The sequence below is a fragment of the Neolamprologus multifasciatus genome, chromosome 9 (assembly GCF_963576455.1).
Source record: "Neolamprologus multifasciatus chromosome 9, fNeoMul1.2, whole genome shotgun sequence".
NCBI classification, from domain to species: Eukaryota; Metazoa; Chordata; class Actinopteri; order Cichliformes; family Cichlidae; genus Neolamprologus; species Neolamprologus multifasciatus.
Genome location: NC_140447.1, coordinates 11583480 through 11602283, shown reverse-complemented (window position 1 = coordinate 11602283; position 18804 = coordinate 11583480). Strand labels below are relative to the sequence as shown.

The following is an 18804-nucleotide window of genomic DNA, read 5'->3' as shown; positions in this document are numbered from 1 at the left end:
AGCCTGTGCATCTCGTGTTTTTTTTTTTCTTGTACAGCCATTTAAAAATACTAAGACTTTGCTTGCGAAATTTTGAACACAGTAATAAATCTGGTTGATTCTAAGCTAACCAGTTAAAAATAAAGAAAAAACAACTATATGTGCTGTTGAAGATTTATCTGGGAACATAATATATGACATGACCCTGAAAGAATAAACAACATCTTTAGGGATTTCTATGAAACTTTATACTCACCACAAATAAGCCCACTTAAAAATGATATTGATCTGTTTTTGGACAACATAACTCTTCCAAAATTACTAGACAGTCAAGAATGGCACTGGATTTGCCGCTGACACCAGGTGAACTCCAGGAAGAAGATAAGAATGCCCAATAATGAGGCTCCAGGTCCAGACGGCTTTCCAGCAGAAGTGAGTGAACTTTGACAGAGTGAACTGGAAAGTTTTACTTGCAACCAAATTTGGTTTTAGAAACTCTTTCATAAACTGGTTAAAAATATTATATAATTCCCCAACAGCTTGTGTCAGAACAAATGACCAAACATCCTCCAGCTTTTGTCTCTTGAGGGGCACCAGGCAGGGATGCCCACTCTCCCCTTCACTGTTTGTAATTTTTATTGAACCACTAGCAGCAGCAATTACAGTAATTAGGGGCATAAAATGCAAGAATGTAGAAGATAAGATCAGTCTTTATGCAGACGACGTGTTGCTTTTTCTCCAAAACTCACAAACCAATCTCTCTTGGGTGATTACATTGATAAACTTCAATAAACTGGTCAAAATCTACAGTCTTTCCAGTTAATTGCTCTCTGCGTAATTCCAATGTCTCTTCTGTTTTTTCTTTTCTCAACAGGTGATCCAGGTGATTGTTTTTAAGTGCCCTTTCTCACTGTCCCTCTTCCCCTCTGTTTTCTTTCTCTCCCTCTCTTTCTTTCTATGTTTCTTTCTTTCTCCTTTTAATGTCCCCCAGTCATGTCTGTCCCATCTGTAACAGCTGAAAATAAAATAAAATAAATACATAATAATAATAAAGGTCAATCAAATGGACCAATATGGCAAGGCCATAATGATCCACTTGGTAAAGTAAATCCGTTGGGCATCTTTCTAGGCCTTTAGAAAATAATTCTGATGGAATCAAACAAAAAAAAGGAGCTGTATGTGAGGCATTCAGGGAACACTGGCCATTTATGTGGAGAGAAATCTGTCTCAAAAGTCTTACAAATGATACTCAATTGTATATAGCATTTGTATTCTATTTATTCTACTGTATATAGTATTTTATTTTATTCTATTCTATTGTTCTATTGTACAGTTGCGTACAATATCTTATTCTTATCTTATTCCAGTGTTTTTCTAAATTTCCCACGTGTGGGACTAATAAAGGTTATCTTATCTTATTTTATCTTATCATAAACTAACATTTTAGAAAAGTGTTCAGTGATTGATAAGTAACTTTTGAGGACTCACAAGTGTGCGCTTCGATCCACAGACAAAAACAAAACAATGTTTTGTTTGACAAATTCTATGAAACATTCATGCTCCAGTTTGTTTGTTATTCAGAGATTTCATGGCTTCATGGTGCAAATGAATGACTTTTTGCACCAATCAGGCCGAGTTTATCTGCAAAGCAACACAAGTTATTATGAGGTTCATCAATCAACCAGTAAAAGATCTAACCTTACTGAGTGGGACCAAGTAGCTATCTATACTTTTCCTATGAAAAAACCTTCTAAAGCTGTCTATAGTTTTACTTCCAAAGTTCATCAGCAAACAGTTTGAATGCCTGTAATTATCAGGCTGTACTCAAGCCAGTTAATTAGTCTGAAAACTGCTGTGACTCCAAACCCAAGTACCCTCCTGGGAAATTATGGCTAATGTCACACTTGGATCTGCTGATAGAGAAGTGAGTCCGTGTAACCTTTATTAAATCAGGCAAAACAACACATACTTATTTACTGTGGCGGCGTGCAGAAAGCAAAACAATAAATAAATGGGGGTAAGGGTAAGCTGAAGCCATCTGATGTTTATGTTCATGAATATTACACACGGAAACATTTTGACTTTTTTTTTTTATTGTTTACTAAAATACTTTTAAATCTCTAGTTTTAGTTTAAGAAACATCTAGTCCAGCAGGTGGCGGTAATGCACGTTAAAGCTCTAACCGCCAAAGAAAAACCCAAAAGAAGAAGAAGCCGCAGAGTTCCCGCTTCATTGCGTTTGTGTTTTAGTTTATTTTTCTTCCTCATCTAAAGTGAAGCACTAAGGTAACTTTGATTTGAGTTCAGTCAATCTTGAATTTAGCTCCTGAGTGAAGTTTTCTGTTGCTCTCCTCGGTCTCTGTTGTCAGTTATTTGTGGACCTGTTGAAAGAAAAAGCCTCTACATCAAGTCAACCTGCTATAAACTAATTTACAAGAAGATATCAACAAATACTAATGAAACACTGAGAAGACAACAGTGTTATTATTAGAAGAAAGCTTTTAAATTAGCTAAGTGTAGTCAGAGTTTCTGTTGTTTTATTAGTCTGTTACTAAGCGCTAGTTAGCATCTCTGTGTCACTTTGTGGCACCTGCACAGTTTTTGAATGCAGCGTGCTATCCAAGCTAGCTAGCTAGCGCCACCCTTCATCCATATAAGGTCACTTCCGACTACAAAAAATCCCAACATGTTGGCGGTAAAAGTGCTATAATGAAATCCATTTATGAGAAATATAAAAATAAATGTATTCCAGGCTAAAACACAGCTGCCTTTGTCAGCGCAAAGTTGTGTTGTCCCACAGGGCATGTGATTGTAAAAACCGGCCTCACTCTGAGACGCCTGTTATTAGAATCATTTCAAAGATGATTTGATCAATTCTGATCAGTATTCAGTAAATGAGTCCGATTAACTGTTAGCAAAATAATAATGATAGGCCAGAGATACCAGAGATGCATTTTCAAAACTTATACAGCCTCAAACCCTAAGAGGGGATCTGTGTTCTTATCGCATTTAAATGTACTGCAGATTTTTTTAAAGCTCCAAACAAAACTGAAATGGAGGAACAAATATATATAGAATAGAATAAAATAGTCTTTTATTGTCTTTGTACATATTCAACTAAATTGTGGGTGCTCCACACCAACTGTGCATGGAAAACAATATAAATAGTAAGACAGTAAGAATAAATAACATATAAGAGTAGGGATGGGTATTGATAAGATTTTCACGATTCCGATTCCATTTTCGATTCTGTTTAACGATTCGATTCTTTATCGATTCTCTTATCGATTCTTTTTTTAAAAAGGAGAACACTAATGTCTAATAGCTTAGAACTTTGTTTTATATCTTCTCTTTGAACAAGATAGAAATTTAGGAGTAACAAGGCCTTACAAACCCAACAGTGAGATCTTAAGAGATCCACAGCCTACGGCTCTTCAATGGGGTGTCACAGGGTCCCCAGGAAAAAAAAATTGTAAATGTAAAATAATAAAATAAATATTCTTCTGTAGCAATAACAAAGTATAACATCAATTATTCTGTAGCAATTACACAAGAATATCCATTAATGTCCCTGCCTACAATTAAACACATTCACTTACCGAAAATCATCTGCTGTGGCAAATGGGTGCAAACCTTTGACCACAAACTTAGTCACTGCTCGGTGACATTCGTCTATCCTGGCCTGAAAGGAGACGCTAACGGTAGACTGCAGTGAGAACTGCCAGCATCTGAGCCAGACTCTGTCTGTCTCTCTCATCATGGTCACCTAAATGCACAGTAATGGCAGGTTTTGTAATAAGGCAGATCGCGCTAACATAATATGTACTGTTAGTTGATTATTTACCTGCCGCATTAACGGGAGAGGACGTGCAAACGTTACCGCTGCTGCTGGGTTGAGATTCACGAGTCCGGAGCGGAATTAAAAACACGACATTCATTTAAGGTCATCGTGTGTTTTGTGAGCAAATGCTTTTGTATATTTGTAGTGTTTCCTCCCTTAAATGAAATATCTACTTTGCAAGTATTGCAAGTTGCCCTGTTGTCATCCATTCTCGTAAAGCAAAACCAAACTTTTGAGCGTTTGAGCCGCTTAGGCGCCGTGTTTCCTGCCAGGTAAATGACGCTCCGCGACGTGGTGACGTCATTCGGGGCGACTGGAATCGATAAGGGAATCGTTTGCAAAAATGGCAAACAATTCCAAGGAATTGAAACACTGGGAACCAGTTCTCAACAAGAACCGGTTTTCGATACCCATCCCTATATAAGAGGAGTACATACAAAGAGGAGGAAGGCACACATTAGAGAACAGAATGCTTGAAAGTAGTGCAATGGACTTGATACAAGTAGAGAATCGGAGTGTGACTGAGTGATGAGAGTTACTCAGATCATGGCTTTCTAAACCCACTCAGATAGGATAATCTTCCACGGCACACCTGATCAGTTCTCACGGCACACGTATATATGCCGCAGCACAGTGGTTGGGAAACACTGTACTCGTTTATGCAGCTCCATCGATTGTTCTGTTTTCGTTCTTTGCCAGGGCCTTTTTAAAGAGGAATTGCTCTCCTGGTACTGGTGTGCCATACTGCTGAATTTGGTATCGGTGCTCAAACCTTTTGTGTCTGTTTTAAACAAGTTGCCCACCCAGGGAGGCTAAAATTGTTGTTTGTGCTCTCAGATGAACATATGAGACACTTTGACTCTTCAGTGCAGTGTGGAGCCTAACAAAGATCTGTTTTGTGTCCCAGCTGATCAGCAGGAGGAGAAGAGTCTGACGGAGCAGCAGAGGAAATTTCAGCTACTTGGACTCAGCTCAGCCACTGCAGAGAAAACAATGAGTTTGACAAAGAAGGTGACAGATACTAGTGTTAAGAAATACTCCATTAAAAGCTGAAGTACTGATATATTTTATGCTAAACTAATGGAACCTTGTGCTATATTAATGTAATGTAAAAGTAATGTATATAATGCCTACACGACTTTGCCTCTAAAGAGGAAAATGGGCAGGGAAGATGTTAAAGTGGGATTCAGCAGGACTCAACCCTAAAATCAGCTGTAGTGGCTCAGTGTGGGGAAAAGAATCACAGCTCACAATCATTTCTATTGAGAGCTCCAGTAGATTTTCTTAATGTACAGGCTGTGATCAGCTGACCTGCTGCTCTCTGTGAATTCAACCAGATATCAGCAGATGTTTCATGAGTTGTCCTGGCTGATTTCCATTCTCTACACTGACAGTACACTGTCTTTATATTAGACACTATACTGTTGGTATGTGGGTGGAGCTCAGTGAATGAATGTCAGCATCATGAGCTTAAGTTTAAGTGCATCTCTGCTACACTTGATGTAACCTAACTCTGACATGAGCACCACAGTTTCCGTGCACCTGTCACACACTGTTCATTACTTTAAATCCATCACAGTACAGTAAACTTGCCTGCTTGTCCTGCACTAACCTGCAGAGGATTTTACTGCAGTCTTTGAATCAAAAATGTTATTTTTTTTAGGTAGGGATTAAAAGTAAAAAAAAAAACCTCAGGTTACAGTCAGACTCTGACATCATCCTTCACTGAACCAAGCTAGTAATTGTCACATTTGATTTATTATTATTGAAGAAATTAGACAATTATAGAAATAGAAAATAGAAAACAGCAACAGGAAATATAAAAAAGTACAGACCTGGTAAACATTTATTACTATTCTGAGTGTGTTAGCATTAATATTTGTGCACAAGCAGGAGGGATGGGCATGATTTTAGAGTGTTTGAACAGTCATTAGTTATCTCTAACACCAGGTTGGATGTAATGTGTTACTACTACCAGTAGGTGGGGATAAGAGACCTTTAAGGTGTTTGGTTCCACACTCCACCTTCAGGTTTAAAACTGGTGTTAATGGAGGGAGTTTGAAGCTTCAGTTTGTTCAATGAATGCATTTCACTCACTGCCTCTGTTTGTATCTCTGTCACTGCAGGACCAACATGGACCGAGAAGTCAGCGCTCTCAGGAGGCCGACAAACCTCACAGAAGAAAGAGAGAGAGAAAAAACACCTGTGACGAGTGTGGTAAGGATTTTACCTGGAAGTCTAAACTAAAACAACATCAGCTCATCCACACTGGAGAGAGACCGTACCAAAGATGTGTACTGGTGTGATCAGTGTGGCAAATACTTTACAACAGACGCACAGTTACAACGCCACATGTTTACCCACACTGAGGAGAGACCTTATCAGTGTGACCTGTGTGAGAAGACTTTTAAAGCACCTCGTCACCTGAGACAACACCAACAGATCCACACCAGAAAGAGACTCTACAAGTGCAGTTACTGTGAAGTATGTGTTTTTATTTTCCTCTTGTAAGTTCAGTCTGACTGTTTGGAACAAGTCTGCTCATTAAATTGTGTTAGCATGTTAGCACTTCTACTGCACCGAAGAGTAGCTCTGAGCCATTATTCAGATTTTCATTTCACGTTGCGACTAATGCAAAACTGAAAAAGAGGGGGCACCCGGATTTGAACCGCGGACCTCTTGATCTGCAGTCAAATGCTCTACCACTGAGCTATACCCCCTCACGTCAAGCATGGAGGACGCATATGTATTTATCAGGATCATAATCATTCCCCCACACGAAGTTGGCATAGAGTTCATGTTTATATCTTCAATTACGTGATAACAAATTGATTTCGTATACTTTACATACTCTACAGCACACCATTGTCTGTTTAACTGGAAAGACGTGATTCTGTACATAAGCTATCAGCGGATGTGTCGTCATCAACACGAGACGCTACCGGATACAGCAGTGTATCGAAAGGAAAGGGGAACAAACAAAGTGAGAATGGTATGATAGCGTTTTTAATCCCTATACCATATTTTTAAATATCTTAAACCTTGTTGTTGTGTACTCTCTCTGCTTTAATAATCTATGTGATCATTTGAAGTCTCGGTGGTGAAGTTGTTTGTCTTTAACCGTGCCCAAACTGAGTAGCTGTGAATTTGATTAGTCACTCGAGCTAATTCCAGCTAGCGCTTAGGTTAGCCACAAGGTCCCTAAGATAAATACAACTTCCAGTATTTGTTGCTATTAGCTACATTAGATAGCCATTAGCTAAGTGTTATCAAATGTAAATGGTTTATGTATGTCTTTGATGTGGACTACAGAATTCCAGAGGACTTCGCTCTCAGCTTAAGGACAGTGTACCTGTGGCTGGGTTCTCTCCACAGGGAGCTTATGGAGTGCAGGACTCCCTCCGTAGTGGGTAAGAAACTGTTAAAAATAAAACTAAGTTGTATGCTAACCTCAAAAAACACATTTTGTATTAGCCTCCAAATAAAGAACAATGTGCTTTTTGTAATACTGTTTTTTCTCTTCTACTTTTATTAAACAGATTTACCAGTGTTAAGAATGAACTGCTTCCAAGCCACCCGCTGGAGCTGTCAGAAAAAAATGTGAGTCATTAAACCAATTAATGCTGTCTTCATGAAATGCTTAAATGGTATTTGTGTTTTGTTCTTGGTTTTACTATAAAAAATTACTGTTTTGTCAAATGCAGCTCAGTTTAATCACAATAGACACAAAGTGCAAGTAGTAAAAATACGTTTCTGTGGGTATCTCACTGTTTTCTGTGTTTCTCCATGAGCAGTTCCAGTTGAACCAAGATGAGATGAATTTCTCAACACTCAGAAACATCCAGGGTCTTCACGCTCCTCTAAAACTGCAAATGGAGTACAGGGCGGCCCGACAGGTAGCTGCAGTCCTTTTTCAGGTGTTCTCGTGTTTTGTTTTTCTTTTTTCCTTCTCAGTCCTGACACCAACGGTTTCTTCCCTCCAGATCCAGCGTCTCCCATTCCTACAGAGCTCAAATTTGGCTCTCGATACGCTGCGAAACAGCGATGAGTCCATTGGATTTGAAGACATCCTCAACGGTGGGAACCTTGTCCTTCCCTTTTACACCTTCAGTGATATGTGTGTTGACGTGAAACCATGGCTTATACTGTGCTTTTGTCTTTTTCCTTTGTAGATCCAGCCCACAGTGAAGTGATGGGTGAGCCACACATGATGGTGGAGTACAAATTGGGATTGTTGTGAACAGAGTTGTGCACACAGATCCATATTATTATTATGTTTGAATACATTTGTTTATCAACTCCATAACCAAAGTTAGTAGTTGGTGGAGAGCTTTAGTTGTGGAGTACTTTTGAGCAGGAAATGGGTGTGTGTGTGTAGTGATCTTGAAAAAAGTCACTCACACAGGCTGCTTTTGTATGATTTCATTTGGTTATTTCTAATAAACTTCATGACTCTCCTCATTGTCCTGGTTCATTTGATCAGTTATTGACATTTTTAGATGAGCTTGCGCTGATAAAATTACCTGGTGATGTGTTCAGAGAGAAGGTGTAACAAAGCCTCACTCTACCCACTCTGAGTAATGGACTGGTTCTTATATAGCGCTTTTCTACTCTGTCCGAGCACTCAAAGCGCTTTATACAGCTAATTCATTCACCCAATCACACCCATTCACACAAGCACTTCTAAGCTCAAGTGCTAAGTATCTAGCATTCATACACATTCACACTCCGATGGATGCATCGGAGAGCAACATGGGGTTAGTATCTTGCCCAAGGATATTTGGCAGAGTATAGGTTTGTGATTGATGTTTTTCTGGGTGATGTATGACGTTCATGTGAAAATGTGCTAAAGAGAAATCCTACAAATGAACTCTAAAAAGGCACATCTGTGAAGTGAAAACCATTTCATATATCATGATGCTCATTGAGAGAAGGCTGAGGGTTTGTGGCACTGTGAAATAAGCAAAGCATGGCTACTTCCAGGAATCTAAAATATTAAACATATTTAGTTATTTATCATTATTTTTGATGGTACATGATTCCATATTTCTTGCTTCATTTATTTGACGTCTTCAGTTTGTACCTACAATATAGAAAAACCCTGACATTGTGTGTCCAAACTTTTGACTGGTAGCTTTCAAGACAATCCTTCATCCATGCCGCTTCATTTGCTCTGATATGTAACTTTCGGAAAAAGACTTGGTGCATTTGTTTGTGTGGCTCGTTGGTCTAGGGGTATGATTCTCGCTTAGGGTGCGAGAGGTCCCGGGTTCAAATCCCGGACGAGCCCATATGTTGTCTACAGGACCAAAATATTGTTTAGCCTCTATTTGATCCAGCAATCAGTGAGATGTTCTCTACAGCTGCAAATCACACATGTTCCCATAGTAACTCATTTAGGGGCAGCTAAGAGATCTGATATGAATGACCTCATTGGCCTTGGCCAAGTAGAAAACATCCACAAATATTTCCAAAAACCTAGTGTTGTGTTCGTTTTTTATTTTCAAATATTGAATAACAAGACAAAACTGCAAAGCTGAATTAATTATTTTCACACTCTTAATTAACTGAAGCCTTTCACTGAACTACCAAACAAACAACTTGGTACTCTCTTTCTGGCCAGTGTCATTGAAGTTTTTAAATAAACTATAAACATGTGATGAGCGTCTTTTGAAGTGGATTTTAATATTACGCTGCAGCCGAGAGAGCACTCTGGTCAAACGTCAAAATGGTCTCTAAGTTTACACGTTAGTTTTGACTGCTAATGAAAATAGTTTTCTTTACAAATAACTCTCGCACTGAACTAACAGCCAATCCCTCAACAAGTTTGTGCTCTCTGCTCATATTGCCTTCATATTAAATCATTTTGTGCTTTTTAAAGAACTTATTTTAACATTGCACTCAACAACAAACAAATCCTCCATAACAACAAAAGTAACTTCAATGGCGAAACTGCATTATATTTCTTCAGGTCAATATACGGGCCCCAAGTAGGAGTGAGGTAAGCTGTGAGTTTGAGACCCTTGCTAAAATGAAATGGTGGAGAGTCCCAGGTATTTATACACCAGTGGGATGTGTCCCTTAAAGGAATCCGGACACTCATCTTTCAAAGCTCCTTAGACTAACAGGCCCTGGATGACTGAGAACAGACAAAACTACTATCTTTTAGGCACTGCTCGGAGTTGAACCCAGGATCCCCTGTTTTCTAGTTTAATACATACTAGACAGGCACTTTAACCAACTAAGCCACAGTGCCACATACACACAGGTGAGTGACTGATGAACACTGAGAAAACCTCCAACCGTTAAATAGATTTGAGCCTAAACAGAAACACATGAAAGGCAGTCTTGTTTCTTATATTAATCACCAGAGGTTGTCGCATAAAAAGAGACGACGTGTTTAAAACTCAGGGGTTAAAAGTGGGACGGTGTTTTTGTTTTTGCTAGCTAAAGGTTCAGCTGCTGTTTTTCACAGGGAGAGAAGACAGGGAGCTAACATCACATGGAAATGGAGAAAGATAAGAAAGACGGGACAGGAGAGGTGAAAGTGGTTCACAATAATATCACACAGATGTACATAAAACATACATCATCATCATACAGCACAAATCCATTTAGAAGCTAGTCTAAATAAATGAGTCTTTAGCTGCTTTTTAAAAAACCTAAAGATGGAGTCAAAGTATTCCACAACCTGGGGGCCACCGCTCTAAAAGATCTGACTCCTTTGATCCTAAAACGTGTTTGTGGGACCACCAACAGCCTTTGATTAGATGATCTCAGGCTGTGAGAGGGAGGGTGGGGTTCTAACAGATCAGAGATGTAGGCAGGAGCGTCACGACTCAGAGCTTTAAAAGTCAGCACTAAGAGTTTGAAATGAATTCTAAAATGTACTGGAAGCCAGTGTAATGAGAAGAAAACCTATGTAATGTGCTCTCTTTTTCATGCCTTTGTTAAGAGCCTTGCAGCAGCAGCATTTTGGACTGACTGGAGACAGTTAAGATTCTTTTGGCTCAAACAAAGAAAACGGCTGTTACAATAATCGAAGCAAGCTGAAATAAAAGCTTGAATAATCATTTCCAATTCAGATTTAGACAACAACAGTCTGGTGAGGAGTAGTTTGGGAGACTGTGGGTGTTCATAAAGTACCTCCTATCTCCTATTCCTAGACTTCTTCCCTGATGTTGATGAGAAAAGGTCATTGATAAATCGATAAACGCCTGTGAAAAATATCATTACAAAGGTTGGCATATGAAAGAAAGAACCTCTAGGGTCAGATCTATGGAACGCCAGGACTGCCATAATGAATTAATTAAATACACCATTAAATAATTAATTAAATGTGGCAATAATTAATTAAAATTGAAAATAATTAATTCAATAAATATTTAAAACACATTTAATTAATTAATTATTGACACATTTTATTAATTATTGACATATTTAATTAATTAATGTCACATTTAATTAATTATTTAATGGTGTATTTAATTAATTCATTATGGCAGTCCTGGCGTTCCATACAGCACTACTCATGTCTGCAGCAGCTAAAAGCCTTCTTTTGACATTAAAAAGCTGTTGGGTTTACTAAAGAGGCTCAGCGTCAGCTTGTGACTGAAAGTTGTGAACAGGAGTATTTTTGCAGCTGGCCTTTGATTCAAAATCTTAAACACTAAATGGGATTTGAGCCTAAGAAACTCAAACTGAGGATCATCCACAAAGACCAACAAGTCAAAGAAAACAGGCACCTTCTCATTTTTACAATCTCACATGCCAGTGCAACAGGGACTAATATCAGGTTTAAATGTCAACATAGTATACTCACCTAAATCTGTCTCTCAGCCCAGGAAGTCTGAACAGCCCCTGCTATGTAGTTACCAGCACAACAACCTGGATGTGATCCTGATCCCAAAGCTCTACTAAGGGAATAGTTTAAGCTTTTAGCCAATTCATTTCTGTGTTCGGGATTCCCAAAGTAATTCAGAAGGATCAAGGCTCTAATTTTACTTCTAGATTATTTGCACAGGCTCTCCAACAACTTCATTTTAAACATAAATCATTGGTGTGTCATCGTCAAAGTAAGGATTCATTAGAACGCTCCCATCAGCATTTAAATCATTGCTGCTTGTTGCACCGAACTGAAGGCTGATTGGGATGAAAGTTTGCCTTGGCACTTACTGGAAGCCAGAGTAAGTAAGTTAATCCAATTTTTTTATATAGCGCTTTTTAAGACATGAAGCTATTAAAAAGTGCTTCTCAAGGGAATATAAAAGCTTATCAAACAAAACAACATATTACACACGAACATTACCCAAATGCCTGTCTAAACAGATGTGCTTCAAGCTGTTTTTTAAATGAAGCCACAGAGTCGATGGTGTGTAGTGGGGGAGGTAAACTGTTCCAGTGTTGGAGCTAGGGTTTGAAAAGCGCGATCCCCCTTTGTTTTCAAACAGGTCCATGGAATAGTCAGAAGACCACTATCACTGGCTCTGAGGATCCGGTTTAGAGAGTTTGAAGGTTGAAAAAGCTCCGCGATATAGGTGGTGGCCTCACCTTGTAAAAATATGAACATAAAAGTGAGAATTTTAAACTGATATCTGTACCCAACCAGACGCCAGTGTAAGGATTTAACATGAGAGTGATATGGGACTTCCAGCCTAATTGCAAGCGACAATGTAATTCAAACAGAATTCAAACAGTTTAACAGAAACACATGAAAGGCAGTCTTGTTTCTTATATTAATCACCAGACGTTGTCGCATAAAAAGAGACGACGTGTTTAAAACTCAGGGGTTAAAAGTGGGACGGTGTTTTTGTTTTGCTAAGTCTCCACGACACTCTAAACTTCAGGCTGCTCATCCACAGTCAGCCTCCATTGCCCCTTGATGCCCACTCACACTAGTCAGCTTCTGTAACAGTGGGTGGGGTAACTGCAGAGTTACTCTAGTTTTGCGTTTTCATTTTTTCCATTTTTTCATTTGTTTTTAATTTTGTCTAGTTTCAATTACTTTCTATTGTGAGTTTATGTATTTTAGTTTAGTTTTTATTGTTTGAAATTGTTTTGCTTTTCATTACAATTTTCAGTTCAATTCTATTTTATTTATATAAATAAAATTACAAATCACAGCAACAGTTGCCTAGGGGTGCTTTTGACTGTAAGCTAAAGACCCTACAATAACACATACCCCACAGTGGCCATGAAGAACTCCCTTTTAAAAAGAAGAAACCTCCAGCAGAACCAGGCTCAGGTAAGGGGCTGCTGTGCCAGAGAGCAAGAGAATAATAATAACTAATAATAAGATGCAGAGTGGCGTATAAACACATAGTCAGAAAAGTGACATGAGAAGAATCTTATTGCAGCACAACTAAGGGAGGATTCAGGGTCCCCTGGTCCAGTTCTAACTTTATGCTTTATTCAAAATGAAAGTTTATGTTAAAGGAATTCCCTGACTTACACTGTCTTTGTGTCTTTGTTTAGAAGCAGAACGACACAGATGGATCCACTTCCCAACCCTGTCATCGCTGTGGTGGTGGGAAAGATATTTCTGTTCTAAAACTTTTGTGCATACAAAATAATACAACAGGACTTGAAGGAAAGTAACACATTTACTCTCATTTGGGGCGACTGAGGATGGATCAGATGAGTTTCACACCTACCTTGTGTCCTCATACCTGGTGGTAATGGACAGCATGTTGACTTATCAGCACTGGGGTCTTTTGTTTGATGGTTCCACAGTGCCTCCTTCTGGCCGTGAAGAAGCACCACACCCCTCTGCTCTTTCCATTACAGGGAATGTGTAGAAAGCAAAAACCTTTAATAATCACAGCTGAGATCATAAAGTGTAGTTATCCTTCCTTCCTTTCCTTCTTCCTTCCTCTTAAGCACTTAAGGGTTGCTGGAGAGGGGGTTGAAGAGTATCCCAGCTGTCACGAGGTAAAACTCAGGGTACACACTTGACAGTTCACCACTCATAATCACATTCCCAATAGATTATTGTAGTTTCCAAAAGAATCAACAATTAACCTAAAAAAGCAAGTTGTTGGACAGTGAGAGGGAGCCGGAGCATCCTCAGAGAACCCAACATGCAAACAACAGATTCACATGCACGACCTTCTTGCTGTGAGGCAACAGAACTAACCACTGCATCGCCATGCTGACCTTAGAGTGCAGTCCTGTGGTGGAAAATGTTACTGTGGGTGCTTTAGATTATATTACATACAAACAAAAAGTACTGGTTTATTATATCAGTGGGTAAACGAGTCAAGATTGGATCTAAAGGATGTAAATGGACACGCACAGAGCATTTCTGCTCAGTCTGAACAGTCAACGCAGCCTCATTCGCCCAACTGAAACTCAGCGTTCAGTATCTCCTTTTTTTCACCAAAAGACTTTCTCTGTATCTCTGCTCTGTTTGTTTTTGACTTGAAACACTAAATAAATGTTTTATCCAAATTTAAAATGCTACATTTAGTAGATTTAGAGATATTTATTTCACTATTTTTAGGTAATGATACTTTATAATCCTGTTCGGCTGTTTAACAAAGACAGTATCATCATGTTTAAAGCACTTTTAAATCTGACAGCAGCACTCAGTTCTCCTGCACATGTGTGATCTTGGAGTGAACTGAAGGTTCAGATGCATCTCTCAGGTCCTGTGTGGGGACTTTGCTGGACTTTTGTCTGTTTCTTAAAGATGTGACTTTCAGATTCTATTCAGCTGGTGTAGATATTGGAGGGGGGGGGGTAGGTCTGAAACATCTTCTTTTGTCCTCCACTCTTCCAGTTTTATGTTTGTTTAATCAAGTGTAATAATACACATTGATTAAATGTCCCAAAGTAAAGAAATCTCTCTGTGAACCTTTAGTTTGCTGCCATCTTGTGGCAGCAGCTGGCTACTGTTATTTTCACATGTGCATTGTGTTTTAAACAAACCCATTAATTAAATTGGTGATTTGAAGTAATATATGAAATATTAGTGTGGGTAAGTCCCAGATTTCAGTTTATTTGACAATAGCTACATTTAATAAGAAGATGTGAGATCCAAATATATGCTTCTGTCGACACGTGTTCATTTTGATGAGGTTTACTGAACAAATTTGAATCATCACAACAACCAAAATGTTAGCAACACATTATAAAGTTTATTATTATAACTATGCTAACCATGTTTATGTTTGATTTAGCTGTTTTAGCCTTACCTGCTAACTCAAACACGTTCTGTCACATTTAGAGGACTGTAAGTTCACACACATTCAGACTTTTGCAAACCGGAGTTGGAGATTGCAGAGAGAAGGAGAAGTGTCTTGTAAAAACTTTACAAGTTATACAGATTATTTTCTCAAACAGCAACCAGTGCAAACATGTTTTTCTGGACTCTAAGAAGGAGAAAGGGACAGGCTGATATGTCATGTTTTTTGATATATTTTTTAAAAGTTGCTGTTTTTGTGCAGCACAGTTCTTATTTAATCAAATGCTCTTTGATTTATTTGAATCCTATAATAAAGGAGGTTACTGTGGGTGTTGGAGAGGAGAACGCCCCTCTAAAAAAATAAGATCTTTGCTCTGTGATGAAAATTATGTTGATGTTGTACATTTATAAATACACACATAAACATGCATGCACAGTTTTCTGGTTTGAAAGTAAATATTTGTCTGAATATTTGAGCTGAATCAGTTTTTACTGTGTAAGTTGTAGATTTCTTCCCTCTGTGGAGTCCACAGCTTCATGCAGTCGGTTCAGATGACTTTCTTGAGGCACTGAGTGCAGTTTGAGTGCATTACAGCAGACTGATCTTCTCTGTTATCGTTGTGTTTCCAGTGTGAGTGCACGAAAGGGTCTCATGGATCAACATGTGGTCCCTGGGACTCCAGCCACCTCTGCTGCACCAGTCTCACCTCCAGCTGAGACTCAGAGGAACGAAGCAAAGAAAGCTTCCTGGTGGCGCAGATAAGGTGAGTTTAACACTGCAGAAATAAATAAATAGCAGTTTTATTATTATTATTGTTATTATTACTGGTATTTTTTACATAATTATTATTATAAATTTGATGTTATTGGCATCATTAGTAGTAGTACTAGTTATATTATATTATTATTTAAAATATTATTGTTATTATTATTGTTGCTGTTAAGTAAAGTAAGTGTATTGCATTTGTGCAGTGGTTACAGTGGTGACACTTATTAGACTCTGTAGGCTGTGCACCAGTTTTTCAGGGTCCTTTTAGGTGCAGTTGTTGCAACCACTGTCAATGTGACACCATCACAGAACAAGTTTATTAAACCAGAAGAAGAAAGAGAACTCTAATATGATGGCTGCACACCAGCTGGACCATTATAATCACATCACATTACTTCAAGGACTCCAAGAATGTTCATACAGGGAGGATGAATAAAGTTTTTGATTATTTATTATAAAAAAAGAGATGATATATATATAATGCAGCAGGGACTCCACCAGCTAACATGTCAGTTCATTTGACACATTGATTTATTTATCATTTCTTTTTCTCTCTCAGCTTTTCAGTTCCACATTTTTGCCATTTCTTCCACACTTAACTCTTTTCTACAAGGTGAGCCCACAGTGAATGTAGGAGAGGGCAGGTGGCATTAAGAGATTTAAATGGGCAATCTAGGGGCCAGTTAGTTCTTCCTTTGGTGAAAGCTGGACTCTTCAGTTCAGCATGGTACAGCTCCAAAGATTCTGCAACATCAAACCCTCTGTTTGCTAATGTTACATCACCTGGGCTGAGGCAGTCCAGGTAATTTCAAAAGTTTCTTTTTTGTTTTTAAACTTTAGATATTAACAAAACAAGAAAAGTAACATTTGTCACTCTCTATCTTCACGATGGAAGATTCATGTTCATCTCATAAGTGTTAGCAACAGTTCTAGAAAAGGAGACAGGTTTGTTCCAGTTTGCAGAAATGTTATTATAAATGTTCAAACTACTGCACTGTAAAATCTAATTAGTTCCCAGAACTCAAAAAACTATGCAAACTCGTTACCTCCAAAAAATTGAGTAAAGTTTACTTAAGATGACTGTTAGGAGAACTTATTCATTGCAAGTATGCAGTACTAAGAATAACGTGATGATCCTGAAGGTGTTTTATGAATTGTTGACCCACTGACAAACATTTTGAGTTCTACTAAATTAAAAAACAATTTGTGGAAACCTGATTATTATTTAAAAAGAATGATTAACAACACTTCTTGTAATGGTGTTAAAATCAGCCCAATGTTTATTTTCAAATGCAAAAAGTAAACTACACTGCCACCATGGCAACTATGACACGTTTAGAATCTTATGACCACTTTGTCCTTTGATCCTTTGATCTTAAAAAACCCTCAAACAGAGGTGAGACACAACCACTTTTAGTCCGTTATTCGCAGCATTTATGTTCGCAGCATTCAAACGTTCGCCAGAGAAATCTTTTTAAAAATTTCAATACTTTTGAGAGTGACAGTTTACAGATTCAAACATGTCTCAGAGAAAAAACAATAAAGAAATCCTTGAAGAGAACGAACACCTGAAAATAAACCAGAGAGACATGCAGTGCCAACTCCAAGACATGAAGGAGAAAAACAGAGCGCTGCAGGTAAAGCTTGATGAAAGACCGCACACAAAGGAAGAGTTTCTTCAAGAAAAAAGGCTACAGGAGATAAAACAGAAGGAAATGGATTTCAAGCTTCAGGACATGGAGAAACACAACAAAGGCTTGCAAATCAAGCTTAATGAAGCTCTGAAAAAAATTAAAGAACTCCTCCAAGAAAAAGAACAACAGGACATGAAGCAGTGCAAACTCCAAGGCATGGAGGAAAAATACAAAGCGCTTCAGGTAAAGCTTGATAAAACACTGAACAAAAATAAGGAGTTGCTTCAAGAACAAAAGCAACAAGAAATTAAACAGAAACAAATGGACTGCAAGCTTGAAGACGTGGAGGAAAAATACACAGCGCTGAAAATAAAGCTTGATAAAGCACTGCAAAGAAATAAAGATTTCCTTCAAGAGAGAGAACAGCAAGACATGAAACAGAAACATCTGGATTGCAAGCTTCAGAACATCGAGAAACACAACGAAGGCTTGCAAGTAATGCTTGATGAAGCTCTGCAAAAGAATAAAGAAATCCTTGAAGAGAAAGAAAAACTGGACAGTAACCAGAGAGACATGCAGTGCCAACTCCAAGACATGGAGGAGAAAAACAGAGTGCTGCAGGTAAAGCTTGATGAAAGACCGCACACAAAGGAAGAGTTTCTTCAAGAAAAAAGGCTACAGGAGATAAAACAGAAGGAAATGGATTTCAAGCTTCAGGACATGGAGAAACACAACAAAGGCTTGCAAATCAAGCTTAATGAAGCTCTGCAAAAAAACAAAGAACTCCTCCATGAAAAACAACAACAGGACATGAAGCAGTGCAAACTCCAAGGCATGGAGGAAAAATACAAAGCGCTTCAGGTAAAGCTTGATAAAACACTGAACAAAAATAAGGAGTTACTTCGAGAACAAAAGCAACAAGAAATTAAACAGAAACAAATGGACTGCAAGCTTGAAGACATGGAGGAAAAATACACAGCGCTGAAAATAAAGCTTGATAAAGCACTGCAAAGAAATAAAGATTTCCTTCAAGAGAGAGAACAGCAAGACATGAAACAGAAACATCTGGATTGCAAGCTTCAGAACATCGAGAAACACAACGAAGGCTTGCAAGTAATGCTTGATGAAGCTCTGCAAAAGAATGAAGAAATCCTTGAAGAGAAGGAAAAACTGGACATTAACCAGAGAGACATGCAGTGCCAACTCCAAGGTGTGCAGGAACAATACGGAGTGCTGCAGGTAAAGCTTGATGAAACACTGCACAAATATCAAGAGCTGCTTCAAGACCAAGAACAACAGGAAATAAAGCAGAAAGAAGGCAAACAAGCCAAATTAGAAGAAGTGGAGAAAACATGCAAGAGACTTGAGCAGGAGAATACAGAAACAATCGATCAGTT

The 18804-nt window shown here is 38.4% G+C and overlaps 1 protein-coding gene and 3 non-coding genes across 6 annotated transcripts in view; 2 read left to right on the top strand and 2 right to left on the bottom strand.

Annotated features, from left to right (window-relative positions):
- Positions 1 to 8280, top strand: part of LOC146511078 (proteasome maturation protein-like) — a 29293-nt gene extending 21013 nt beyond the window's left edge. Inside the window, exons 1-8 of one of the 3 annotated variants that reach the window (XM_085173131.1) lie at positions 4734 to 4830; positions 5946 to 6303; positions 6678 to 6811; positions 7132 to 7229; positions 7359 to 7419; positions 7614 to 7715; positions 7803 to 7896; positions 7992 to 8280. In XM_085173131.1, the coding sequence (XP_085029257.1) occupies positions 6734 to 6811; positions 7132 to 7229; positions 7359 to 7419; positions 7614 to 7715; positions 7803 to 7896; positions 7992 to 8059 (501 nt within the window). In that variant the 5' untranslated portion in view covers positions 4734 to 4830; positions 5946 to 6303; positions 6678 to 6733 and the 3' untranslated portion in view covers positions 8060 to 8280. Of the gene's footprint in view, positions 1 to 4733; positions 4831 to 5945; positions 6304 to 6677; positions 6812 to 7131; positions 7230 to 7358; positions 7420 to 7613; positions 7716 to 7802; positions 7897 to 7991 lie in introns of those variants that run through there. The other 2 variants (XM_085173132.1, XM_085173130.1) reach the window with 2 other exon arrangements.
- On the bottom strand, positions 6468 to 6539 carry trnac-gca (transfer RNA cysteine (anticodon GCA)). Its single transcript has one exon. It is a non-coding gene; the product is annotated as a tRNA-Cys (tRNA).
- Positions 8281 to 9037: 757 nt separating the features above from the next.
- trnap-agg (transfer RNA proline (anticodon AGG)) lies at positions 9038 to 9109 on the top strand. Its single transcript has one exon. It is a non-coding gene; the product is annotated as a tRNA-Pro (tRNA).
- An 877-nt stretch (positions 9110 to 9986) lies between these two features.
- Positions 9987 to 10075, bottom strand: trnat-agu (transfer RNA threonine (anticodon AGU)). Its single transcript is given in 2 exon segments — positions 9987 to 10022; positions 10038 to 10075. It is a non-coding gene; the product is annotated as a tRNA-Thr (tRNA).
- Positions 10076 to 18804: the final 8729 nt, after the last annotated feature.